The following is a 25,848-nucleotide window of genomic DNA, read 5'->3' as shown; positions in this document are numbered from 1 at the left end:
GGCCGAAGGTGACCGGTGCTGCCCTGTCCCAGGACCTGACCCCATGAAGGACTGGCAGGGGCGGGCGGGAGGAGTGGCAGGCCGGCGGGGCACTGGGAGCCAGGCGGCCCTAGGCGAAGGAGAGGACCGCGTTCAGCCTGTGGGCAGCACGACCGGCAGGCGGTGGCCAGGGGGCACGCCCGGGGAGCAGGACCCCGCTGCCCGCGGCCACCGCGGGAGTCACGCTCTGCACACGCATGCAGCAATGCTCATACTCACAGGTGCGTGCACACACTGGCACAGTGCACACACTCACACACACACACCTCCGCACACGCACACCCACCCTGTCCCGCGCCCTCGGCTCCAGGCAGCCACTGCCCTCAGGAGAGGCACTGTGGCCAAGGACAGCCGTGGTGGGCACTGCCCGGGAGGGGGCAGTGGAGGGCCGAGCGGGCTCTGACGGGGCTCTGGGAGCCCAGAGCAGGTGAGGGCTGTGTCCGGGCCAGCATGTCCGTCCTCGTGTGGGACGCCGTCCCCTCTGCTAGAATAGCCACCACTGCTGGACTCGCTAAGAACACGGTTGTCCCCACAGACCCCCGTCCCGGCCCCCTTACTGTCTGGACAGGAGACGGGACACAGAGTCAGGGAGCAGGTAGAGGCGGGCAGGGGACCAGAGAGCGTGCACGCAGGGACATCCCCAGGCAACAGTGACAGGAAGCTCTGGGGCCTCTGTCCCCTTGCAGGGAGGGGGCTAAATCAGAGATTTGCAAAGCTGCTCGTCTGCCTGACACCCCCAAGGACGGTGTTGGTGCCGTCCTGGCCCAGGGACCTGGCCCAGTCCTGCCTGCACCCCACACCACAGAGGACCACCCTCCCCCTCTCCTGGACTCAGCCCCCACAGGGTGCCCTCCGAGGGCACCATGGGGCTCCTGTGCAGAAGCGGGTCCTCACTCCGTGCCCCAGGCGGCAGCCCTTGCTGGCCCACCCACAGTCACGCCCAGGGCGTGGGGAGCCCCTGGGGACACACGGCCTGCCCCACCCAGGCAAGGGAGCCGAGGGTCCCTGGACGAGAAGGCAGAGCCTGGCTGTGCCTGGGCAGGGCCACTGAGTGGGGGCGCTGGGCGTGGGACGGAGCTGGGGTCCCCCTGGGCGGTTGGAGCCCGCTTGGCTGCCAGGAGTAGCTCTTTGGAGCGGAGCTGGGTCCCCAGCGCCTGGCCCCGGGTGGACGCTGCCTGGAAGTGGGGAGCGGGCCCCGGGAGGCCAGTCGGGGCGTGAGGAGGGACTCTGACTTCGCGGGGACAGCTTCTGGAGAGGCGACCGCGCCGGAGCCTCGCCGCGCCTCCTGGGGACAGCCCGGCTCCCGCCCCGGACCCCCGCTCGCCGTCCGCCCTCTCGGGTGCCCCTCCACCCCCTCCGCCCCCGCCCCCGGCCGCCCACCCGCCCATCCGCGGGGCCGCAGCGCCGCCTGGCGGCCGCGCGTCAGGGGCGGGTGGGTATAAAGACGCCGGCCCCGCCCGCGGTCCCCTCCCTCTCTCCTGCCGGCTGGGCGCGCGCTCCGCTGTCGCCGTCGGGACCCGGAGCCTCCTCGCGACGCGTCCAGCGAGCGCGCCGCCTGCGCTGGGGGTCAGGTAAGCGCCCCTCGGCCCTGGCGCCGGGACCGCGGCGCGGGGGCCCGGAGTCCAGTCCTGCTGGGTGGCGAGTCCTGCCGGACAGGGAGGACCCGCCGGCTGCCCCAGCGCTGGCCAGTGTCCCCCCTGGGGCCGGGGCCACGCCTGCCTTCCAGCGCCCCTTCTGCGGGGCCTCCACCGTCCAACCGGGACTCGGCCTTGGGCCCCGGGGCACCGACTAAAGTGTGTGCGGCGCCCTGGCCTGTTCCCTGCGGAGGTGGACGGTCCCCCCAGCGTCACTGGGCTCCGAATGAAGACGCAGCAGTTAGGCTCAGCTGGAACCTGGCCACTCTAGGCCGTCAATAGCTGGAAGGGCTGAGCGACCCCCGTCAGGCCCCTGCAGGGTTCTGGGGGGCTGCCAGTCCCTCTGCTTGGAGGACACCTTCAGGGTCCCAGCACCTCCGAGGAGCTCCCCCCCCTTTGAAGTGGCCCCTGTTCCCTGGGTACCAGGGAGAGGGTGTTCCTTCTGCTTCTGGGGGGGTAGGGGACAGGGGCGGGGCGGGGTCTCTGATACCCGAGAGAGGGGTTGCACACACCCTACACTCGGAGGCAGGAGCAACCCAGCCTGTCCCGCCACCCTCCTTCTTCTGCGGCTAGAGGCGCCCCATACGCACCCCGGGACCCCCAAAGTCTGCCGGGGAGACTAAGCAGGGGTGAGTGGCTGTCGCAGGGAGTGAGGTGGGGGGCCGGCTGAGGTCGCCTGCTGAGCCCAGCCCCGCCCCGCCCAGGCCGCCTCCCCAAGCCCAGCACCCAAAGGGTATGGGGTCAGCCCCCGAGAGGCCCAGTGGCATGGCGCCTGGGCGGCTGGCCATCCCACCCAGTGCCCACCTGGAAGGTGGCCCCTGGCCCCAGCCAGGACACCACCAGCCCCGCGCCAAGCCCTGGTCCCCGAGCTGTCCCCGAGGACAGGATCTTCACTTGTAGATGGATGCCCACGAAGCAGGCTCGAGACACAGATCGCCCCATTTTTTCCTTCCAACGCAGGGATTCTGGCCAGGGGACCACCCTATTCTCCTAACAAGCCAGGCCAGGAGGCGAGACAGGCGTGGGGGCTCCGGGGAGCACATAGTCTGCCGGCCTTCAGTGGCTGGGGGGCAGGAGAGGGGTTGGGATGAGGACCTGGGCCCCCGGGGCTGGAGGGTAACTAGGAATCTCCTGGCAGACTGGAGGGGCTGGGCGCAGGGGCCCAGGCACGTCCCTCCACAGGACGTGGGTCAAGGCAGGCCACTGGCCACTCTGACTCCTCTGAAGCCGCCACCCGTGCTGGCGAAAGCCAGGACCGCAGCGGCCGGGGCAGCCGTTGGCTCGGCTGCAGTGGAGGCCACAGGGGGCAGCGTCCAGGGGGCGGTCGGGAGACCCTCTGGGCCACCTTGTCAGGTGGGGCACGGGCCCCTGCGCCCCCCGGCAACCCCAGGGCCAGGGGTGAGTCCGCACTCCCGGCCAGCACAGGCGGCTCCGCCGCAGGGGGCCGCCGCGGTCCCTGGGGTGTCGTGGGCCAGGATGGGGCAGGAACGCTGGGAGGAGGAGCCGGCCCAGGAGGCGGAGCCGGCCCGAGACTCCCGGGCCCGGCCTGGGGTGTGGGCCGCGCCCCCTGCCTCGGGCCGCAGCCGCAGCTTCGCACCTAGAAGCAGTAGAAGCAGGTCAGGCGCTTACCTGCCGGGCTGCCAGGGACCACCGGGCGCCCCGGGCGGAGGAAGGTCGTGTGCGCATGCGCCGAACGCCTCGTGGCGCTGGGAACACCCAGCTCTTACGGTTATCTTAAGAGAAACACAAATAGTTTGATTCTTTTCTTTTAAACACGGCCCCGCATTTCAGTAGTTCACCCTCCCCTTGAGGCTCCTGTTGCCCCTTTGTGCGAAGCCAGCGGAACCCTGGCGAGGGGCACCCCTGGAAAAGAGCAGGGTTCGTGGGGAGCCGCTCGTTGACCGGGCCCGAGGGTCCTCGTCAGCCTGGGCCGTGTCGCCACGCAGCGTGCACGCGCCAGCACCCCACGCCTCCTGGGGCGGCCGCACGGCGCCCCACTGCAGGCCCTGCGAGGCGCGGGCGGAGCGCGGCGACCCCAGCTCCGAGGGCCGTGCTCCCCGGGGGGCAGAGTGTCGCCGCCGCGGTCCGCGAGCCGCGGAGCCTGCCGGCGAGTCGGCGCGTCCTCGGTGGCCCTGCGTCGCCTCGTTTCCGGCGCTGGCGGTTCGTGGCGCTGCGCACGGCGGCTGCTTTTTTGCTAACTTTTAAGAGATCCTTTTCCCCCAATTTTTGAACATTGTGGTAAAATACACATCAAATTTACTGTCGTAGTTGTTTCAAGGGCACAGTTCAGTGGCCTCAGCACAGTCGCGTTGCTGCGTGCCCGTCGCCGCCCTGCACCCCCAGGACTTTTCCTCTCACAAGACAAACTGTCCCCGCCATTGCCCTCCCAGCCCCTGGCGGCCTCCATTCTACCTTCTGTCTCTGTGATTTTTGAATTTCTAAGTATCTCATATAATCGGCGCGGACAGAACTTGTCCTTTTGTGACTGGCTTGTCTCAGGAGCATGGTTTCAACGTCCACCACGCCGCAGCGGGAGGGGCGTCCTCCCACTTCAGGCCGAGCAGCAGTCCGCAGTGCGGGCGGCCTCCCTGTTATCCGCGGTGCGAGGGGCGGGGCCTCCCTGTTATCCGCGGTGCGCGGGCGGGGCCTCCCTGCTATCCGCCCGTCTGTCCATCAAGGGGCTCTTGTGTCGCTTCCACGGTTTAGCGGTGGCGAACACAGGTGTGCAAATATCTCTTCGAAACCCTGTTTTCAGTTCGTTTCGGTATGCACCCAGAAGTGGGAATGCTGGATCACATGGTACCTCTGTTTGTCTCTTTTTTGGGGACCGCCATACTGGTTCCCACAGCCGCTCTTCCACTTTAGCGTCCTACCAAAGATTCCAGTCTCTCCGCACACCTTACTTTCCGCTTTTTAGTGGTAGCCATCTATCTAACGGGTGAATCATTTTGACTTGCATTTCCCTAATTAGTGATGTTGAGCATCTTTTCTTATGCTTATTGGCCATTTGTATGTGTTCTTTAGAGAAAAGTCTATTCAAGTCCTTTGCCCATTTTTTAATTGGGTTGTTCGATTTTTTGTTGTTGAGTTTCTGGTCTATATATTTTGGATATTAATCTCTTATCAGAAAAATGATTTGCAAATATTGTCTCCCATTCTGTAGATTGGCTTCTGACTCACAAATTTTTAAAAATTTTTCACAAAGTCCAATTTGTCTGGTTTTATTTTATTTTTTCAGTTGCTTTGTGCTCTTGGTGTTATGTCTGAGAAATCATTGCCAAATCTGCTGTTGTGAAGATTTCGCCCTATGTTTTCTTCTAAATTTTTATAGATTTAGGTCTTACTTAGGGCATGGATCCACTTTGAGTCAGTTTGTGTGTACGGTGCTAGGTGAGGTCCAGCTTCATTCTCTTGCATGTGGACACCCCGTTTTCCCAGCACTATGCGTTGAGAAAAGGTCTTTTCCCCCAGTGAGTGGTCATGCCATCCTCGCTGAAACCCATTCCACTCTGTATGTGCGGTTATTTCTGGGCTCTCTATTCCATATTGTTGGTCTGTTATCTGTCTTGATGCCGGTACCATACCATTTTGATTACTGTAGCTTTGTAGTAGGTTTTGAAATCAGGAAATGTAAATCCTCCAGTTGTGATCTTGTCTTTTAGGCTTGTTTATGCTTTTGAGGGTCTCTTGAGATACCTTATAAATATTAGAATGGATTTTTATATTTCTGTAAATATCATCATTGGGATTTTGGTAGAGATTGCATTAAATCTGTAAATCATTCTGGGCAGTATTGACATCTTAATATTAAGTCTTCTAACCCATGAACATGAACTATCTTTCCACTTATTTCTATCTTTAATGTCTCTCAGAAATGTTTTCTAGTTTTCAGTGAATAAGTATCAGTAAAGGTAATTTCTAAGTGTGTTACTCTTTTGATGCTAATGTAAATGGAACTTTTTCTGAATTTCCTTTTTGCATTGTTTATTGTGGGTGTACAAAGACACAATTGGTTTTTGAGTGTTGATTTTGTATCCTGCTACTTTGCAGAATTTATTTATTACACGTTTCTTTTTGTGGGATCTTTAGGGTTTTCTACATATAGAATCCTATCATCTGCAAACAGATACTTTTATGTCTTCCCTTCAGACTTGGGTGCCTTTTGTTTCTTTTTCTTGCCCACGTGCTCTGGCTAGGACTCCCAGTGCCGTGTTGAATACACATGACAGTGTTGGGCATCTTTGCTTTGCTCCTGATCTCGAAGGAAAAGCTTTCGATCTCTCCCCATTGACAATGGTGCTTGTTACAAGATTTTCATATATGGCTTTTATTATGTTGAGGTAGTTTCCATCTGTTCCAGTTTGTAGAGTGTTTTTATCATGAGAGGGTGTTGGATTTTATCAAAAGGTTTTTCCTGTATCAACTGAGATGATCACAAGATTTTTTCCTTCATTCTGTCAATGTGCCGTATTACACTGATAGATTTTTATATGGTGAACCATCCTTGCATTCCAGGAATAAATCCCACTTGGCCATGGTGTTTAATACTTTTACAATCTTGTTGAATTCTGTTTGCTAATATTTCATTGTGGATTTTTGTGCCAATGTTCATTAAGGATATTGGTCTGTAGTTTTCTTATCTTGTAATGTCTTTAATAGGCTTTGGCGTCAGCACAATGCCAGCCTCATAGAATGAGTTAAGGAGTGTTCCCTCTTCAACTGAAGTTTGGTGATTGAAATTGAAAAGTTCGAGAAGTATTAGTTTAGGTCTTTAAATGTTTAGTAGAATTCAACAGTTAAGACAGAGTCCAGAGCTTTTTATTATTATTATTATTATTATTTTTTGGTCAGGAGATTCTCAATTACTGACTCAATCTCCTTACCATTTATAGGTCCATTCAGAATTCCTGTTTCTTCATGATTTTGTCTTTGTAGTTTTTGTGTTTCTAAGAATTTGTCCATTTCATTTAGGTTATTTGATTTGTTGGTGTACAATTGTTTATAGTGCTCTCTTATAATCCTTTTTTATTTGTGTAGAATTGATAGTAAAGCTCTCACTTTCATTTCTGATTTTAGTAATTTGAGTCTTCTCTCTTTTTTCTTAGTCCATATAACTAAAGGTTGTTAATGTCATTGATCTTTTCAAAGAACCAACTTTTGGTTTCATTGATTTTCTTAATTGTTTTTCTATTATATATTTTATTGATCTCTGCTCTAACTTTTATTATTTCCTTCTTTTAGTTTGTGGTTCTTTTTCTAGTTCCTTGAGTTGGGTTATTAACTTGATATGTTTCTTGTTTGTTTTTTAATGAAAATGTTTATAGCTGTAAATTTCCCCCTTAGCATTGCTTTTGCTGTATTCCATAAGTTTGGGAATATTTTGTTTTCATTTTTAATAGTCTCTGAGTATGTTCTATTTTCTCCTATGGTCTCTTTTCAATCTATTGGTTGTTTAAGAGCGAGTTGTTTAATTTCCACAACTTCGTGCTTGTTCTCACTTTTCTTTTGTTATTGACTTCTGGCTTTGTTCGGCTGTGATCAATTTCTTTGTGTAGCATTTCCTTTTTAGGCCTATGGAGGGCGCCGTGGTGTCGCTGCAAGCCCCTCCTCTCTGACTGAGCTGACTCTGAGGGACTATAGGGTTGGCACCTTTTTTTGCCCGTATATTTTTCTTTTTCTCCTTCATGAGCCAGACCTCAAAAACCAAGTCATTCTAAAGCAACTGCATACAATGCCCAGTGAAAAGTGCAGGCTCAGCAAAGACCCGAGATGGCTTACATTTATACCTCAAGTTGGTCCTTGCAACAGAGACGGCATACAAGAATCAAAAAAAAAAAAAAAAAAAGAAGCCCTGGGGTAGGGAAAGAGTTACCATATTATGATCCAATGTCCAGTTTCTACCAAAAAAAAAAATCACAAAACATACAAAGAAACAGAGATATACGGCCCATTCAAAGGAAAAAACATAAACCAACAGAAACTGTCCCCAAAAAGACTTGGTGGTGGATCTACTAGACAAAGACTTTAACACAACTAGCTCACGGAGGCTTAGCGAGCTACAGGAAGGCATGGGACAGCCAAGGAAACAATCTGAACAGATAGAAATGTCAATAAAGGACAGAAAACCTAGATGGACTCAAAGAAATAATGGATCTGAAAAATATAATAACTATAATGAAAAAAATCGTTAGAGGAATTCAAATGCTGATTTGGACAGAAGAATCAGTGAAGTCAAAGATGATGTGTGTGATGTGTTGTGTGATATGTGGGGTTTGTGATGTGTGCATGTGACGTGTGGGTGTGTGTAGTATGTATGTGATGTGTGTGATGTGGAAGGTGTGAGTACAGTGGGGGGTGCGATGTGTGTAGTATGTATGTGGTGTGTGGTGTGGAGGGCTGTGTGTGGTGTATGATGTGTGTGCGTGTGACGTGTGGGTGTGTGTCGTATGTATGTAGTGTGTAGGGTGTGTGATGTGTGTGCGTGTGACATATGGTGTGTGCAGTGGGAGTGTGGAGTGTGTATGCGGTGTGTGGCGTGCGTACGTGGCGTGTGTATGCGGTGTGCGGTGTGTGTACGTGGCGTGTGTATGCGGTGTGTGGTGTGTGTATGTGGTGTGCGGCGTGTGTATGTGGCGTGCGTATGCGGTGTGCGGCGTGCGTACGTGGCGTGCGTATGCGGTGTGCGGCGTGTGTATGTGGGGTGTGTATGCGGGGTGTGGCATGTGTATGTGGCGTGTGTACGCGGTGTGCGGCGTGTGTATGTGGCGTGTGTGTGAGGGGTTGTGCATGCACACACATAGAGAACAGTGCCAACCTGGGTGCAGTCTCCCTGGCCCCGGGTCCCCTCCTCCCCTACCTGAGGCAGACGGGGCAGGGTGGCACCATGGCTCCATGGAGGTCTGTCCACCGCGGGGGCAGCAGGGTGAAGGGTAGTGGAGGATGGACCCGCGCCCACCTCCCGGTGTTCAGCCCTGACCGGCCCCCTGAATAAGGTCTCATGGCACCCATCGCCAACAGTTGGTGGCTCCGACTGTCTCAGCCTGACTCCCTCGGGCTTCCCCGGCCTGTCTGCGTCTAGCCCTCACATTGCACCCCATGTGGGCCTCCCTACCTGGTCTGCAGGGGTCAGTTGGACAGGGGCACCAGGTCCCAAGGCCCACCCTGCCGCCTCCTTTCCAACCCCCCTCCTCCCAGTTGCCCCAGTCATGCCCTCTGTCCTGCCCCCAGTCACTCCCTCCACAGTCCTCTGTCCTCGGTCTGGTCGCTGGCGATTCTGTTCCTGAGGACCCGCGTCCGCCTAGCGGACCCAGGCTCCAGGGCCAGACGGCGGTGACCGCGCTGACCCACCTAGAGCCCGGCCCCAAGCTCACGGTCTCTGCGTCTGCTGAACGTTTGTGGCGCCCACCCGGGTCCCCGAGCCCAGGTGCTGGCTGACCGGCTGTGTGTGCTGCCCCCACCATGGGGTGGGGTGGGGGGCTCTGGGGACCCGGAGGATCCCCGTGAGGCTGCGGGGCGCAGTCTGCAGCGGCATGCCTCCCACTTTCAGCACACTAGGGCACACGCGCGCGGCCGAGATGCCCCGACGCCCCTGCTCCGCCCTCCTCCTCTGGGGGCTCCTGGGGGCGCTGCAGGCCCAGCAGCAGGAGGTCATCGCTCCTGGCTCCTCGGAGAGAAACAGCAACTGCCCAGGTACCCGTGCGCGGGCGGGCGCGGGCGAGCAGAGGGGCCCGGCAGGCCCCGCGAGCGGGCGAGGTCCGGGCGGCTCACGCGCGCGCTCCGTCCCTGTCCCCAGAGAAGGCCGACTGCCCCGTCAACGTGTACTTCGTGCTGGACACGTCGGAGAGCGTCACCATGCAGTCGCCCACCGACAGCCTGCTGTACCACATGCAGCAGTTCGTGCCGCAGTTCATCAGCCAGCTGCAGGACGAGCTGTACCTGGACCAGGTGGCCCTGAGCTGGCGCTACGGCGGCCTGCACTTCTCCGACCAGGTGGAGGTGTTCAGCCCGCCGGGCAGCGACCGGGCCTCCTTCACCAAGAGCCTGCAGGGCATCCGCTCCTTCCGCCGCGGCACCTTCACCGACTGCGCGCTGGCCAACATGACCAGGGAGGTGCGGCAGCACGGCGCCAAGGGCGCCGTCAACTTCGCCGTGGTCATCACAGACGGCCACGTCACCGGCAGCCCGTGCGGCGGCATCAAGCTGCAGGCCGAGCGGGCCCGCGAGGAGGGCATCCGGCTCTTCGCCGTGGCCCCCAACCGCAACCTGAACGAGCAGGGCCTGCGCGACATCGCCAGCACGCCGCACGAGCTCTACCGCAGCAGCTACGCCACCATGCGGCCGGACTCCACCGAGATCGACCAGGACACCATCAACCGCATCATCAAGGTCATGGTGAGCGCGCATGCGCGCCGCGCGGGCCGGGGGCGGGGCCGCGCCGGACCGAGGGGACGAAGCCCCGCCCCGCCCGCGCGCCCTGTGTGCCGGCCCCACGAGGGGCTGCCCGGGTCCCCAGGTCAGGGCCAACCAGCGTTTCTCTGTGTCTTTTCCGCAGAAACACGAGGCCTATGGAGAGGTGAGAGGCACCTCCATCCTTGCCAGCCCCACCCGGGTCCCCTGGAGCCTGCGAGGCGATGGCCCAGCAGAGACCACGCACCCCGCCCCGCCAGGCCCTGGCCCGCTCCCCGGGGTTGAAGGACAGAGACTCCTCTGCTCCACGCAGGGCCTGAGGCTCGAGTTTGGACTCCTGACCCCAACCAGACTGTTTAAACCCGGGAGGCCAGCGGTGGGGTCAGCATTAGGGTCACTCGCTGGCACGCACCAAGTGGATGCGGGTGGCCCTCCAGACTGACAGCTCCGTCCACCTGCGCCAGGCCAGGAGGAGGAGATGCGCGGCCAGTGGGGTGCCTGGGGTGGAGTCTGCCTCCCGGGTCCCTGACCACCCGGGTCCCTGGGCGCTCCTGGCTCAGCCAGGCTCCTGCAAGCGCGGGCTCTCCCGGAGCAGGCGCGAGGGTGCCCAGCCCACCGCGGGGTCGCCCTTGTGACTGTCACTCAGTGCTCAACCCAGCTTGGGTCTCCAGATCTTGACTAGAGCTTGCGTAGACCCGGCCCTGGCCCCGTGGGCACCTCCTGAGCCTCGTCCTTCACCCAGCCCTGCACGCCGGCCGCCCACTGCCCAGGCGGCCAGGGCCTGGCCAGTGTCCTCCCGGCTCCCGCTGGGACTCGCGCTGGCCTCACGCTGCCACTTGCCTCTTGTTTCAGTGCTACAAGGTGAGCTGTCTGGAGATCCCAGGGCCCGCCGGCCCCAAGGGCTACCGCGGACAGAAGGTGAGATGCCCAGGCACTCTGGGGTCCGCACTGGCGGGAAGCCCCCCACCCCTAAACCCGGGGCCTGAGGGCCAAGCACGCCGTAGGTGGTCCCCCCACGCCTGACCCTGGAGGAACCACCCTCAGTGTGTATCTATTTCCTTCTAAATGGCACTGTGAGATAAGTAGGGACACTTTCTTGTTAAGATTTGCCAATAAATACTCGTGTAAAGTAAACGCAGGTCAAGTACGTGAGCAGGACCTGGACCAGGCCGCCGTTAGTGCTGTGACTGCTGACATCTGTCACCCGTCAAATAAGCGAGTTTTAGGGTCAGGTCGGCCCTGCGTTGTCCTCATAACAGAGGCACACAAAATGAAACCATTCCGAAGTCCACCACTGGCACCAGAAATACCAGCAATGCGTGTCCAGCGCGGGAAAAGGCACAGGAGGGGACAGCTCTCTGCGGTGCCATGGGACGATCTGAAATGCCGTCACGGAGAAAGTAGTCTCCTTTCTGACTTGGAAGAGAGCTGTCGACCCACAGGGTAGCCAGCCGGTGCTCCGGGTGCTCCGACCGCCGTGCCCTCGGGGTCCTGGGCCAGGGCCACCGGCCAGGCCGAGCCGGCAGTCGTAGCTCAGGGGAATGGGGTCAGAACAGGCCCTGGTCTGACAGAGGCGGCTGACCCGACTCTGGCATGTCCCAGTGTGGCATTGCCATCGTCCCCTGGGCAGGACCAGCAGCTCTGGACACGCTGACCCTGAGATTCTCACTCTTCCACCTCCCAGGAGCCAGACGGCGTCCCTGGTGGCCCACCCCTCCCTGCCTCAGTTTACCCCTTTTTCTGTTCTCTGCTTTCAGGGCGCCAAGGGCAACATGGGGGAGCCTGGAGAGCCGGGACAGAAGGGTCGGCAGGTGAGTGTCAGCCCCACACGGGGGTCGGCCCCCTCTCCCAAGGCTGGGTTCACACCCATGGCTCGCTGTTCTTCCGTAGGGCGACCCAGGCATCGAAGGCCCCATCGGATTCCCAGGACCCAAGGCAAGTCGCCCCCAGCCCTGCCCAGTCACTGGGGACATGGGGACAAGCCAAAGGCTGCCCGGCTCCCGGTGGATGTCTCCGGCCCAGCCCACCCTTCCTGCCCCCAGCCCAGGAAGCGAAGCACCTCCGTATTTTGAGTGTCATCCCTGAACTGAGCATCCAGCCTGAGTCCCAGTCACACCCCCACCCCCGAGGCTGGTGACTCCCGCCTCCTCTGGTGGCCTGGGGGGAACCACGCACACGCCCCCTCCCCTAATCTGCCTTTTCCTTTTCATCTCAGGGTGTTCCAGGCTTCAAAGGCGAGAAGGTGAGACTCTAACTCTGAGCCACAAGACCTCACATGCCCCCAACCCCCACAGCGTCCTCAGAGGGCCTGCGGTCCCTGCCGGGGGCACCACGAGGCTTCACGCTGGTGGAGTCCTTGTTCTAGGGTCTTTCTGGCCTCGTATGTGGCTGAGAGCAGACTTGGGCCCCTAAGGGGTGGGTCTGGGAAGCTGGAGACCCAAGCTAATGGCCTAACTCTCCTGCACAGGGCGAGTTTGGAGCTGACGGAAGGAAGGTAAGCCGGGTGGTGGGCCGGGCGGGCCGGGCACCCCACCTTCATTTCCAGCTGTTCCAAGGGGGTGGCGGTTGGGGCTGACGGACCCCTCCTCCTCCTCCCTCCAGGGCTCCACTGGCCTGGCCGGCAAGAACGGGACCGATGGACAGAAGGTAGAGGGCATCTTGGGCTGCATCCCGTGCTGGGAAGGCGGGCCCTGCGGCTTCACCAGTCCCGTGGGAACGAGCAGAACCCCTCGGCTGTCCAGTCCTTCCCTGGGGCTGGGCCTCCGGGCCCACCAGCCCCTGGCCACACTTGTGGCTTGGGCAGCCCCAGTTTGCACCTGTCCGGGGGATGCAGGACCAACAAGGACATTGCAGGGGCAGGAATGGACGCTCGCGTCTGAAAGCCAAGGCCCAGCTTTGCAGGAACCTCCAGCCGGGCCGGGAGATCCCCAGACCCAGCCGACTGGCCATTCACAGACACACATACACACACACATCACACGTGAATACCGATCACACGTGCACACCGATCACATGTGCACACACCACACATACTCGCCCATCGCCACATCCACACGTCACATGTTCACACACATCACAAGGCGCGCACACGTACACGCCCATCACACACGCACACATCACATGCATGCACACGTTACGCGTGCACACGTGGCGGGGACACTGTGGGCACCCCTGCTCCTGGCTGCAGCCAGGGTCTCTGTCATGCCCACAGAGATGCCACCACGATGGAGAAGCCACTAACACAGGGCCGCGGGCCGGTGCGTGCAGAGCGGCATGGACTGCACCTGCCCTTTGCACTGCCATTGGCGCACACCACCCCCGAATGCCACCCCGACTCATGCTCTGCTCCCCATTCTCCTTCAGGGCAAGCTGGGGCGCATCGGACCTCCTGGCTGCAAGGGGGACCCCGGGAGTCGGGTAAGCACGGTCCCCACTTCTGGCCTCGAGCCCCTGGCGCTGGCAGTGTGGGCGCCAGGTGGGGATGGGAAACAGGGAGTCACTGAGCATGGGCCCTTCCTTTAGCCCTGCCCTGCCCTGTGTCTGACTCGCGATCAGGGGTCAGCTGGGACTGGAGCCACAGCAGGACCCAGTGGCTGGGAGGGCACCCAGGCCGGTCAGGACGACTGCTTCCTCGGGTCATGACAGCTGGGCACTGACCTGTCAGTCGTCCCGCTCAGGCCCGGGGCGTCCCAGCAGCCGAGAACGGCGTGAACCGTCCAGTCCGGACGATGGGGGCTGGTCACCTTCCCCATGTCCGCTAGCCCTGGGCGCACAGGGTCCCTGAGCGCAGCTCTCAGCAGGAGCCCTAGTCGTCCCCTTCCCCGTCCCTCACAGGGCCCTGACGGCTACATGGGAGACGCAGGCAGCCCCGGGGAGCCCGGAGACCAAGGTGCCAAGGTAGGCAGCCAGAGCAGGGTCAGTGCCCCCCGCGGGCCTGCCCCCTGCCGCACGTGGGGCTCCGGAGGGGGCTGTCCGGCTGAGGACAGCAGGGGAGATGCCCTTGAAAACCAGCCCTGCAGAGCAGGGGGCCTAGGGCTGTCCACCCAGGGTTCCCCACTCACGTGATTCAGGACCGTGTGTCCCGAGCCCCTCTCCTCCCAGGCCTCCAGGGGCCCCTTTAGAAGGCTTTCAGGTGCCTGTGGGGTCCTGCCTCTTAAGCCATGTGAGGCGTCACTTGGGCTGCCTGCGTCCACTCCCCTGGCCACCCAGGACACTGGGGGAGCAGGAAAGCAGCCTTTCCCCCGAGGAGCCAGCATTGGACAGGGACGGTGTCTGACGAAGTCGCCTGCTGGGCTGCACGGGGGCCCTGCCCCCCGAGAGTGGGCTCCTGGATGCTGGAGGGGACGCACGTGCCCTGGTCCCTCCAGGGTCCTGCCCTGTGGCCGGTGTCCAAGGGACATGAGGCTGATTTCTCCGCACTCTCCCAGGGGGATGCTGGCCGCCCAGGACGCAGAGGGCCACCAGGCGATGACGGGGCCAAGGGGAGCAAGGCAAGTGTCACAGGGTCCCTGCCCTCCTGCCCCAGCCACACTCCAGGTGCCTGCAGATGGGGGGGGGGGGGGCAGCAGGCAGCCTCCTCATCCCACGCCCTGAGCCAGCACCAGCCTGTCACGCTGCCACCTGATGGGGGGCCCCCTCCCCGAGGCAGACACCGTCCCGCCTGACCAAGCAGGGCCCCCCGTGGGTTCGCGTGGTGTGATCATGCCCTAGTCCTGCCTCTGGCTGAGCTGCCCGCTCTCTACAGGGTTACCAAGGCAACAATGGAGCCCCAGGAAGTGCCGGTATCAAAGGGGCCAAAGGCGGGCCTGGGCCCCGAGGCCCGAAGGGCGAGCCCGTGAGTTCACCCGGCGGCCGCCACGTCCCCCACTCTGAGCCCGAGAGTCCCCACTGCAGCTGAGGAAGGTCCGCCGTGCCCCTGCCGGACGCTCTGTGCCCGTGATGTGGCCCTGCCCCCCCAGTTTGCACTCCTGGCGGGACCCGGGCACACACTTCGCGGTGAAGAGGGAGTCACGCAGTGTCCTCGCCCTAGCCAGCCAGTCCGGGGGTGTCCCGCCTCCCAGTGGGAAGGGCCCAGTCCCAGGGCCGATCCTCCAGGGGGCGCATCCCAAGCCCTGGCCTGGCCCGGAAGTGAGCTCGGTGACCGCGCTGATAGCCGGTCAAGCCAGGTCCCCAGCACGGTGACTAAACCGTGCCCGGATGGACAGCTGAGCAGGAGCCCGCCCAGCATTTCCTAAATCCTTGGCTAGGGTCCCACAGAACCGCCAGCGTCCTCGAGGGGAGAGCAGAGTGTGGGGTCCCCGTGTGGCCCTGCCATCGGGGACCCCACCCACACACCCACTCTCTGCAGGGGCGCAGGGGAGACCCCGGAACCAAGGGCGGCCCAGGCAGCGAGGGCCCCAAAGGCGAGAAGGTGAGAGTCCGCAGGGAAAGACGGGGCGCCGGGGCCACGTCTGCTTCTGCACCGGGCCCTCGCCTTGGTCGAAGGTTCCCAGTGCCAAGGGAGAACAAAGCGCCCCGGGGCCTCCCCGCAGGCCTGGGAGGGGCCCGGCCGCCCCCGCCCCCGCCGTGGGCATGCGCATCTCCGCGGCTGCGCCCAGCGCCACACGGCCGCAGGGCTCGCTCCCAGCACTGGGCGCCTGTCTCCGTGCAGAGCTGGGGCTCCCTGGGACGTGTGTGAACCGCTTGAAGGAGTCCCCTCCCCTGAGGATGGGTGGGGTCCCCCCATCCACTCCCACATGCCCCAGACTAACTGGGCCTCTCCTCTCACAGGGGGACACTGGCCCAGAGGGGCCCCGGGGCCTGGCAGGGGAGGTCGGCGGCAAAGGAGCCAAGGTAAGTGGTGGCGGCAGGACCCGGTTCCCTGGCTGGGGGCGCTGTGCCTGGGACCACCCGCCCTTCCCCTCCCCCCCCGCCCCCCCCCCCGCAGGCCCTGAGGCCTCAGTGCTGAGGTGAGGTGGGCAGCAGGGCCCCCCACCCGGCCACAGGGTCTCTGAGGTGCCCTTGTCCCTCCCCTTTCTCTCCAGGGAGACCGAGGCCTGCCTGGACCCAGAGGTCCCCAGGGGGCTCTTGGGGAGCCCGGGAAGCAGGTCAGTAACAGGACACCTGGGAGGGCCCCACGGCCCTGGGGCTCAGGCCCTGTCTGCCCTTTGACCTCACTGTCTCTGTCTTGTGCCCTGTAGTGCTTCTGGGTCCTTCTGTCCTCCAGCAGGACACTGTCCCCAGGGCAAACTCAGGCAGTGGTACAGGGGCAAGGGTCCTGTGCACCTCACACCCTCGTCCTGCCTGACGGGTCCAGCTTTATGGGGCGCGGGGAGGGTGGGGGGGACAGGGAGCCGGGGCGGGGGCACGTGGAAGAGGCACAGAGCAGTCTCCCTGGCGGTCAGTGTCCATCTGTGCCAACTCCCATCTTTCTCTGACCTCAGGGGTCTCGGGGCGACCCTGGTGATGCTGGGCCACGTGGAGACTCCGGACAGCCTGGCCCCAAGGTAAGCCCCACCCCACCCAGCCAGGGGCCTGAGCATGTCCTCAGCTCTAGTGTGAGGCCTCCCCCGGGTGTGAGGGTTGCAGGATGGGGGGACACCGCTCCTGTTCCCACCCTCCCCAAGGGGGTCCCCCGCAGACCTGCCTCCCAGCCCGCCCTCAGTCCCTGCTGGCCACTGTTTCCCACTGGGCCTTCCCTGACTGCCCCCTCCTCCAGGGAGACCCTGGCAGGCCTGGATTCAGCTACCCAGGACCCCGAGGAGCACCGGTGAGTCCCATTGTGGGGTGGGGACTCTGGGAGGGGCGGGCACTGTCCTGGGGGACTGGGCGAGGGCAGGGAGGGGACACAGGATCGCAGATCTGTGCAGACACAGGTGTCCCTAACTGTCCTGGATGCAGTGCAGGCAGCGTGGCCCGCAGACCATGGCTACAGATGCAGTCGGTGGGGTGGGGGGGGGGCGGGTGCTGCAGAGAGTTCCAGGCCCCCACGAGTCCCAGGTCAGTGCCTCCGTCTTCAGGGCTTGTACCCAGTGACCCTGTGTTTGCTTTGCAGGGAGAGAAAGGCGAGCCGGGCCCGCAGGGCCCCGAGGTACGTGTGTGGGGCCTCCGCACTGCCTGCCCCACCGGCCCTGCGCCCCCCTGGAACACCCTCCCACCCCCCTCCTCGCGCTCAGCCAGCCAGCCGAGGCGGTGCGGGTCTCTAACCCAGCCGGCCCCCTGAACCCCTGAATTGCCTGAGCTGTTGCCATCCAAGCAGCCAGACGCAGGCCAGCCGACAAAAGTGTCCCTGACCCCAACTCGTGGGGCTTTCAAAAGGCCGGGAGGGGGCAGGCAGAGCTCTCCCGAATGTCCCCTCCGCGGGGCTAACGCGTGTGTCCTGTGTCCCAGGGAGGCAGAGGCGATTTTGGGGTGAAAGGAGCGCCTGGGCTGAAAGGAGAAAAGGGCGAGCCTGTGAGTGCTTCCCCTCCTCCCCCGCCCCTTCCCCCCCCTTACCTTCCCCTGCACCCTCTCCCTTCCCCCTCCTCTCCCTCCTACTCCTCCCTCCTTGTCCCCAAAGCCCAAGGGTGTGTGCAGGGAACCTGGGTATTTGCTGAGACCAATGCCCTTTTTCCTCTCAGGCTGATCCTGGTCCCCCTGGTGAGCCAGGCCCTCGGGGGCCAAAAGGAGCCCAAGGACCAAAGGTATGTCAGTCACTGGTCCCTCAGCCCTCAGGGGTAGTCCCTGGGCCAGCCAAGCCAACGGCACCTCACACCATAGGGCTCTGCCCAGGGAGAAGCACGGGGTCCATGTGTGGGGAGAGGGGGGGACCCTGGGGACTGTGCCCAGCCTCAGCCATGACAGTAGTCACCTCTTATTCTCACCTTTCCTCCTCCAGGGAGAACCGGGCCCCCCTGGAGACCCCGGCCTCACGGTAGGTGTCAGCTGAGGGGAAAATAGTGTCCTCCCTTCGAAAATCAAAAAGCAAGGTCAGAAGGGGAGGTCAGAGGGCGAGGTCAGACACTAGGGCACAGGGCGAGGTCAGAGACGGCCTCCGGGCTCCCTGCCTGGCCTGCTGATCCGCTGTGTTGCAGGAGTGTGACGTCATGACCTACGTCCGGGAGACCTGCGGGTGCTGCGGTGAGTCCCAGTCCCTGCACGGCCCCGGAGCTGGGCGGCCAGGCAGGGACACTGCGTCTTGGGACCTCTTGTCTAGGGGTCGGGTTGTTGTGTGAGTCCCGCCCTCTCCCTTGCATCTGCGCTTCCCACCGCGCCCCTGGGGCCGGGGAGAGCGGGGGCCTGAGAGAGCCGGGCCTGAGAGGTGTCCGGGAGCCAGCACCCGGGGGCGTGTCCAGGGCCCGGGGGCGGGGCGGGGGCCGGGGCGTGTCCTGGGGCGGGGGGGGGGCGGGGCGTGTCCTGGGGCCGGGGGCCGGGGCGTGTCCTGGGGCGGGGGGGGCGGGGCGTGTCCTGGGGCCGGGGGCGGGGCCGGGACGTCGGGGCGGGGCCGGCGGAGCTGTGCTCGCAGCCATCAGCCCTCCGTCGCCCGCAGACTGCGAGAAGCGGTGTGGTGCCCTGGACGTGGTGTTCGTCATCGACAGCTCCGAGAGCATCGGCTACACCAACTTCACGCTAGAGAAGAATTTTGTCATCAACGTGGTCAACAGGCTGGGGGCCATCGCCAAGGACCCCAAGTCCGAGACGGGTCAGCTACGCCTGCAGGGGTGGGGCAGGAGACCAGAAGCGGGAGCCCTGGGGCCCCGCCCGGGGGCGGCGACGGGCGTGGAGCCGGCCCCTCACCCCCGCGCCTGGCCGCCGCAGGGACCCGTGTGGGCGTCGTGCAGTACAGCCACGAGGGCACCTTCGAGGCCATCCAGCTGGACGATGAGCGCATCGACTCGCTGTCCAGCTTCAAGGAGGCCGTGAAGAACCTCGAGTGGATCGCAGGCGGCACTTGGACACCCTCGGCCCTCAAATTCGCCTACAACCAGCTCATCAAGGAGAGCCGGCGCCAGAAGACCCGTGTGTTTGCGGTGGTCATCACGGACGGCCGCCACGACCCCCGGGACGACGACCTGAACCTGCGGGCGCTGTGCAACCACGACGTCACGGTGACCGCCATCGGCATCGGCGACATGTTCCATGAGAAGCACGAGAGCGAGAACCTCTACTCCATCGCCTGCGACAAGCCGCAGCAGGTGCGGAACATGACGCTCTTCTCCGACCTGGTGGCCGAGAAGTTCATCGACGACATGGAGGACGTCCTGTGCCCAGGTGAGGAGGGGGCGGGGACTGTGCGGCGGGCGGGCGGGGCTGCGTGCAGGGGCAGCAGAAAGTGATGGCCGGCCCCCTTCCCTGTCTCCTAGACCCCCAGATCGTGTGCCCGGACCTTCCCTGTCAAACAGGTAACAGGGGCGCCTGGAGCCCCGCCTCAGTCAGCCGGGGCCCAGGGCCTGGGCTTCCGGGCAGTGCGCTGGGGGGGCCCCTCCCCAGCGAGAAACCCTCGGACCCTGGGGCTTCTCAGCCACCTGGGCCTGGGCACCTGAGAGGGCCTGGGGGTCCAGGGTCTGGCCTTCCGTGCTCTTCAGCCATCCCTGCCCACCTGGCACGTGTGCTCAGGCCTTGCCGTCCCCACCCCCAAGGACGGCAGATGCCCATGGCCGTTCTGGCCCCTGCAGGCGGAAGCCCTGGACCCAGTAAACGGGTGGCTGGGGCAGAACTGTCTGTGAGGCAAAGGCGTGACCGACCCCTGCGGCCCACGTGCTCCCTTTGACCCTGAGCCACGGTCCTGTCACGCGCTGTCACTGTCCATTTCCTCTGGGAGCGACTCCAGCGTGCGTCCAGGGGGTCATGTGCCTGCGCGGCGTGGTCTGTTGTGCGCACGGCCGGGGGGCTGGAGTGCTCGGAGGCTGTCCCCAAGGGGCCCCGGGGGGCTCGGGCAGGGCAGGGCAGGGAGCCCTCACTCCTGGGCATCGGGCCTCCACCTCCATGCTGCACAGTGACCGGGGCCCTGGGCCCCACGCAGATGGCCTGGGGGCGGTAGGAATGAGCCCGTCCGTGAGCCCTGCCCACAGGCCTGGGTCCTGGAGCCACTGCTGGACCCTCCCGCTGGGACGTGGGTGCTGGACCTGTCCCTTCCGGGGGCGGTGCGGTGGGGACCCCCCCGACTCTGGGAGGTAGGGCCGCCGTGGAGGTGGCGGGGCTGTTGGTGGGCCAGCAGAGGACACGGTGGAACTGTGTGAAGCCAGGCCCGCCCGGTGCGTCGGGGCCGTGCCCCTGCTCTGCCACGCAACGGCCCTGGTGGTGGTCCCAGGGTCCACGCGGCCCCCGGGCGTGGAAACCAGACCCCGGCCCCGGTGACTGGGCCCCGACCTCGTGGGAAATCTCCACGCGTCCCCGTCACTCCGTGTCCACTGAGGTTCTCTGGCCGCAGGGAGGCCCTGTCCCCTCATGGCCGGGCGTCCTGGCCGTGGGGCGGGGCTTTGCCAGAGGCCTCGTTCGCATCTGTCCGGGTGGCAGTGGCCCCCTTCAGCCTGCGGAGGGGACGGGTGGCAGTGATCGGTTTGGGAGCACTGGCCCTCCTTGCACACCAGAGGGAGTCCCGCTTGGTCGTGGAGCAGAGAGTTTTCATACATGTTCAGGTCTGATTCGCCGATGTTTTGCTGGCTTCTGTGTCTCGCTCACGGGAAACCTCGGGCTGTTGTCCCCTTTCTCGTGGCGTCTGGTTTCAGTTAGTGACGCTGTTCCCCAGCACAGGCTTCCGGGACCTGACAGGCAAAGGGCCGGTGTCCCTCGGAGACCCCTCCCCGCCTTTGGCGACTCGACTCCCACCGCCAATCTGGCAGGCTCCCCGCCTGGAAAGCGATGGGGACCTGGCACCAGGGCGGGGGGAGCAGGCGACACCGGAACACGCCGGGACACGAGGGACCCCGGCCTGCCGGGCGCGGCCTCCTTCTTGGCATTTCGGGGCTACAAATGGAGCGCTGGGGGGGGGGGGTCACCCCAGGGGTGGCCTCCAGGCCTCGCAGGCAGCCCCGCTGGTGTCCGGCCCGGGCTCAGTGTGGCCCTGGGAGCTGACGGCCTTGCAGTCCTCGGGGCCCTGGGGCCCAGGCGCCCCTGCTTCCTTCCCCTGGGCCACATGCTCTGCTGTCGTCCCGAGGCCCACGTGTCCTTCTGCCCCCTGGGGCCATGCCGAGCGTGGGGCGGCGGCCTCCTGTCCCCCTGTCGACCCCTCAGAGCCTGTACCATAGCTGCTTCGGTCCCCGCTCATCTGGAGGAGAGGCCGAGGAGGGCGGCTGGAGGCTGGCTCTTGCCACCGAGTCCCTAAGGCCTTCTCTGGGTGCTCCGCAGATGGGCCACGGCCTGGCGACGAGCCCCTGGTCAGCTTCCTGCCCAGGGAGCAGGGCCCGGGCGCCTCCTTCCCCACCACCATCCCCCTGATCCAGCAGCTGCTCAACGCCACGGAGCTCACGCAGGACCCGGCTGCCTACTCCAGGCTGGTGGCCGTGCTGGTCTACACCGCCGAGCGGGCCAAGTTCGCCACGGGAGGCGAGCGGCAGGACTGGATGGAGCTGTTCATTGACACCTTTAAGCAGGTGCACAGGGACATCGTGGGCGACCCCGAGACCGCGCTGGCGCTCTGCTGACGCCCCAGGCCACCCGCGCTCCCGCTCAGAGAAGCCAGTGCCCAACCCGCTGGGCCATTAGCGCTCCGCCTGGCATGGGCTTAGGATGCCAGGAATCCCTCAGTCTGGGCCAGATGCCAACGTCAAGGTGTCCAGGGAGAGTCGTTCCTGCCTCTCCCGTTGCTGGCCACCTGCATGGTCACTGGCACCCCCTCCACAGCCTGACCCCCTCCGTCTCCCTGACAAGGACACAGGTGGCATTTGGGGCCTGCAGATCACCCCGGACAGTCTCCCATCTTGAAGTCTGTAATTTGGTCCCGTCTGCAAAGGCCACATTCGCAAGCTCCAGGATCCGGCGTGGGCATCTTGTGGGGAAGGTGCCCCGCCGACCATACCACCCCAGTTGCTGAGCTGCCTCACATGTTGGAGGGCGTAAGAGTCACCCATCAAGCCAGAGCCGCCTGCCAGAGCTGCCAGCCCAGACTTGGGGAGCCCCACCCTGAACCTGCCCAGGGCCTGCTACCCTGGAGGCCGAATTCAGATGAGCCCCGTCCCCGGCTTGGGCCGCGGCCACGGCTCTGGTCTGCGCCCCTCGCGGCTCCGGGGGGGCGGAGGAGGCAGGGTCTCATGCCCTGCCTGCTGCGCAGACTCCCCACCGCAGGTGGGGTCCACCTAGGGGAAGAAGGGGAACGAACAGCAGGGCCTTCTGAACACACCATCTCTCCCAGCTTAGGCTCTGGCCTCAGGGCCTGGTCACCCGTTGCTTGGACTCCCCCAAAACCAGTGCCCCCGCCTCACATCTGCTCGGAGTCAGGGCAGCCGGAGGACTTGCCGATGTTGTCAGTGGCCCTGGCCATGCCCACCTACAGCAGCGGCCGCTCTGCATGTGCCCGGCCCCCAAAATAAGCTGCGTCGTCAACAAGCTTTTTAAAGAGCAGCCCGCCCGTGCCCTGCCGCGCGGGGATGCCCGGGGACACACCGCCCGTACCGCATGGTGACAATCCCGGGGTGCCTCTCAGGCACTGGAGTGTCTCAAACGTCCTATAAATGCTGAAAACAACACGAGTGCCTTGCTGTGGTCGAGTGACGGGCTGGGCGACTGCTGGGCGACCTGCTGCCAGCAGGGGGCTGGCCCGCAGCCGGCACCTGTGAGGCGGGCGCCGCCCAGGGCGGGTCCTGGTCGGAGGCCCGTGGTCCTTGGCGCTGCAGGTCAGGATGTCCTTCCCAGTGGGACCCTGGGCTCCTGACCCCTGGGGTGGACAAACCTGGACTGCGAGCGGTCCTCTCTGTCTGCGAGGGGTCTCCATGGGGCTGAGGAGCTGGACACAAGCAGGGGACCAGCCCGTCCCTGCCCAGCCCCAGGGCAGTCAGGGTTGAGGTCTCTGAGCAGGCCGTGACAGGGGGGCCTGGCTTTGTGTCTGTGGTGAGTGGACCACGTCCCACCCCGTGGTCCCCACATGTGTGTGCGGACTGAGTTTTCAGACTGCACATGGTGCCCATGTCCCCCAGAGGCCCAGCCTCGTCCCCCGGGCCGTCCACCGTGTCCAGAGCTGCTCACTGCCCAGAAGGCGTCAAAGGTCTCCTCAGGTAGCAGTGAGTCAGTCACCTGGGCTGCGGCAGGGGTCCGGCCACCCCTGTGCCCGCCGTCCAGTCAGAGGAGACACAAGCCCTTCCTCTTCCCTGTACCCCAAGGCCCAGAGGAGTGGGTGCCGGCAGCTCTGGGGCGGGGGTGAGGAGGCCACAGCCTCAGGCGGGTCCTTGAGCCCGGTGATCTTTGTCAGGTCTGACACAAGTACAGATCCGCCCCTCTCTCCCGCCCGTCCCCATGGGCTGTGGCCCTCCAGGGGGCACCCAATTCTTGGGCCAAGTGAAGGGGCACTGGGTGGGACTGGAGGAGGCACGAGGCAGAGATGGTGGCCCAGGTTTGGGGGCGCTTCCTGGTGGGAGCACAACCGCGAGGGTGCTTCTGAGGGGCGGGGCGGGGACTCTGGGCCACGCCTAGGGCCTGAGCAGAACGGGGTGTGGCCTGGGTGGGCGGGTGCAGCGGGGGCGTGGCCGGGGCGCACCGGGTCAGCCCTGCCCACCACGCCTGTCTCCCCCAGAGCTGTACGTGGCCCAGTGCACGCAGCGGCCCGTGGACATCGTCTTCCTGCTGGACGGCTCGGAGCGGCTGGGCGAGCAGAACTTCCACAAGGCCCGGCGCTTCGTGGAGGAGGTGTCCCGGCGGCTGACGCTGGCGAGCAGGGACGACGACCCGCTCAACGCGCGCCTGGCGCTGCTGCAGTTTGGGGGCCCGCGCGAGCAGCAGGTGGCCTTCCCGCTGACCTTCAACCTGACGGTCATCCACGAGGCCCTGGAGCGCGCGACCTACCTCAACTCCTTGTCGCACGTGAGCGCGGGCGTGGTGCAGGCCATCAACCAGGTGGTGCTGGGCGCGCGGGCCGGCGCGCGCCGCCACGCCGAGCTGGCCTTCGTGTTCCTCACGGACGGCGTCGCGGGCAACGACAGCCTGGACGAGGCGGTGCACTCCATGCGCAAGCAGAACGTGGTGCCCGCCGTGGTGGCCGTGGGCGACGACGTGGACATGGACGTGCTCTCCAGGATCAGCCTGGGCGACACGGCCGCCATCTTCCGCGAGAAGGACTACGACAGCCTGGTGCAGCCCAGCTTCTTCGACAGGTTCATCCACTGGATCTGCTGAGCGCTCCTGCCGGCCGTGCCCGCGACCCCGGACCCTCAGGGACTGGCCCCTCTCCCCCCGGACTCGCGTCTGCCTTCCAGCGCCCTCCGAAGGCCCTGTGCCAGCCCCATGGCCCTCCCGGCCCCGCTCCCGTGTGTCCCCCTCACCTGGGGGGTCACCTGCCCCCGCCAGACAGAGCTGTGACAGCAGGCCCCGCATGTCCCCGTACACACACGCTCTAGTCCAATAAAGGCTTTGAACCTCCTCCTGCCCCCGCCTCCACGTGTCTGCGCCCGACAGGGCCCCTCAGAGCCCAAGGGAACGGCCAGCGCGTTCTCGCGCCCACCGGGATTTGTCCACCCAACGCCACCCCCCACTTGCTCTGTGCGCAGAGACCGCTGGAGACCGCACCTGCCCTGACCTGCTCCCCTAGGAACAGGTGCTGCCGCCGGCTCTGGCTGCCCACCCGTCCTTAAGTGCATAGACTGGGCAGCTTTGCTAACCTTAAAAAAATATTTTACTGGCAAAAATGGGTTTATTACGGAATAACAGAGGAATTGCAATTTGAGACACGCAAACTCTAACGACCCATAGGCCAGTCCAGAAAAGAAGGGGAGTAAAGTCCTACAGAGAAAAGCGGAGGGGGTTGGGAGGGGCGGTCACCAGCAGAAATCCATTGGCGGAGGCCAAGCTTGCAGGGTGGCGGTGGCTTCTCATTGGCTGGGTGTTGCTGGGCAGAGAGAACCTTCCTTCCTGCTCATTGGCTGGGTGTGGCGGTTTCTCATTGGCTGGGCTGTTGCTGGGCAGAGAGAACCTTCCTTCCTGCTCATTGGCTGGGTGTGGCGGTTTCTCATTGGCTGGGCTGTTGCTGGGCAGAGAGAACCTTCCTTCCTGCTCATTGGCTGAGTGTGACAGTCTCTCATTGGCTGGGCTGTTGCTGGGCAGGAGAAAACCTTCCTTCTTCCCGCCTGAGCAACGAAGCAGGCTTCCTGGTGCGGGGTGCCACGTAGCTTCTTCCTGCTGGAGGCTGCGTGCGTGGTCTGAGTGCGGCCTCCCCCGCCAGATTTTCAGGGGGTTTCTAGGAGGTTTCCTTTAATCATCGTCACAGTCTCAGCCTTGGACTCCACACCCGCATAGTCAGCTTTGGGCTGAAAACGATACTACTCGGTCAATGAAATCGCTCTCTAGCCCCAAACCAGGGCCCAAGTGCTTCGTCTCTGCTTGAAGACATTTTGTGGAGATTTAAACCGATTCTGATCTTCTTTTCCGGCACCTCAGCGACTTTGTGCTCGCACTGCCAGGCCCTTTGAGCGGACCGTCTGGGAAGGCGGGTGAACCCCCCGCGCAGGCGCCCTGCTCGCCACGCTCGGGTTTCCGGGCGGCCCCAGCGGCCTCGCGCCCGGAGGCTCCCGCAGGGGCCGGGGAGGCCCGCTCCCGGCTCCCTCCTGCGCCTGGCAGCCCCGCGACTTGCGGGTGTCGCCCTTGGCCATGTGGCCTCTCCCTGTGCGTG

General features: G+C 63.2%; 1 protein-coding gene across 2 annotated transcripts; it reads left to right on the top strand.

Moving 5' to 3' along the window:
* Positions 1 to 1,490: 1,490 nt before the first annotated feature.
* On the top strand, positions 1,491 to 24,603 carry COL6A2 (collagen type VI alpha 2 chain). Of its 2 annotated transcripts, none has more exons than XM_036238113.1 (28): positions 1,491 to 1,610; positions 9,220 to 9,362; positions 9,466 to 10,064; positions 10,225 to 10,245; positions 10,932 to 10,997; positions 11,837 to 11,890; positions 11,970 to 12,014; positions 12,295 to 12,321; positions 12,547 to 12,573; positions 12,681 to 12,725; positions 13,443 to 13,496; positions 13,914 to 13,976; positions 14,507 to 14,569; positions 14,824 to 14,913; positions 15,427 to 15,489; positions 15,849 to 15,911; positions 16,103 to 16,165; positions 16,502 to 16,564; positions 16,777 to 16,827; positions 17,113 to 17,148; positions 17,448 to 17,510; positions 17,678 to 17,740; positions 17,935 to 17,970; positions 18,131 to 18,176; positions 18,586 to 18,738; positions 18,855 to 19,307; positions 19,400 to 19,438; positions 23,761 to 24,603. In XM_036238113.1, exons 2-28 carry the CDS (start codon positions 9,248 to 9,250, stop codon positions 24,357 to 24,359), a joined length of 3,060 nt encoding a protein of 1,019 aa, XP_036094006.1. In that variant the 5' UTR covers positions 1,491 to 1,610; positions 9,220 to 9,247; the 3' UTR covers positions 24,360 to 24,603. The 2 variants fall into 2 exon arrangements, with proteins under 2 accessions (XP_036094006.1, XP_036094007.1); XM_036238114.1 differs by lacking the exon at positions 23,761 to 24,603 and adding an exon at positions 21,384 to 22,720.
* Positions 24,604 to 25,848: the final 1,245 nt, after the last annotated feature.

This window comes from Rousettus aegyptiacus, unplaced genomic scaffold (genome assembly GCF_014176215.1).
Source record: "Rousettus aegyptiacus isolate mRouAeg1 unplaced genomic scaffold, mRouAeg1.p scaffold_m13_p_20, whole genome shotgun sequence".
NCBI lineage: Eukaryota > Metazoa > Chordata > Mammalia > Chiroptera > Pteropodidae > Rousettus > Rousettus aegyptiacus.
Note: the sequence above shows the minus strand (reverse complement) of the source record. Positions and strands in the feature narration are given on the sequence as shown.

Bases quoted from the DNA above. Each gene is read 5' to 3' on its own strand.
- COL6A2 (XM_036238113.1), top strand. From the start codon at position 9,248: ATGCCCCGACGCCCCTGCTCCGCCCTCCTCCTCTGGGGGCTCCTGGGG. The intron at 13,497-13,913 runs GTAAGCACGGTC...CGTCCCTCACAG, and splicing joins AGGGGGACCCCGGGAGTCGG to GGCCCTGACGGCTACATGGG. The intron at 18,739-18,854 runs GTCAGCTACGCC...TGGCCGCCGCAG, and splicing joins GGACCCCAAGTCCGAGACGG to GGACCCGTGTGGGCGTCGTG.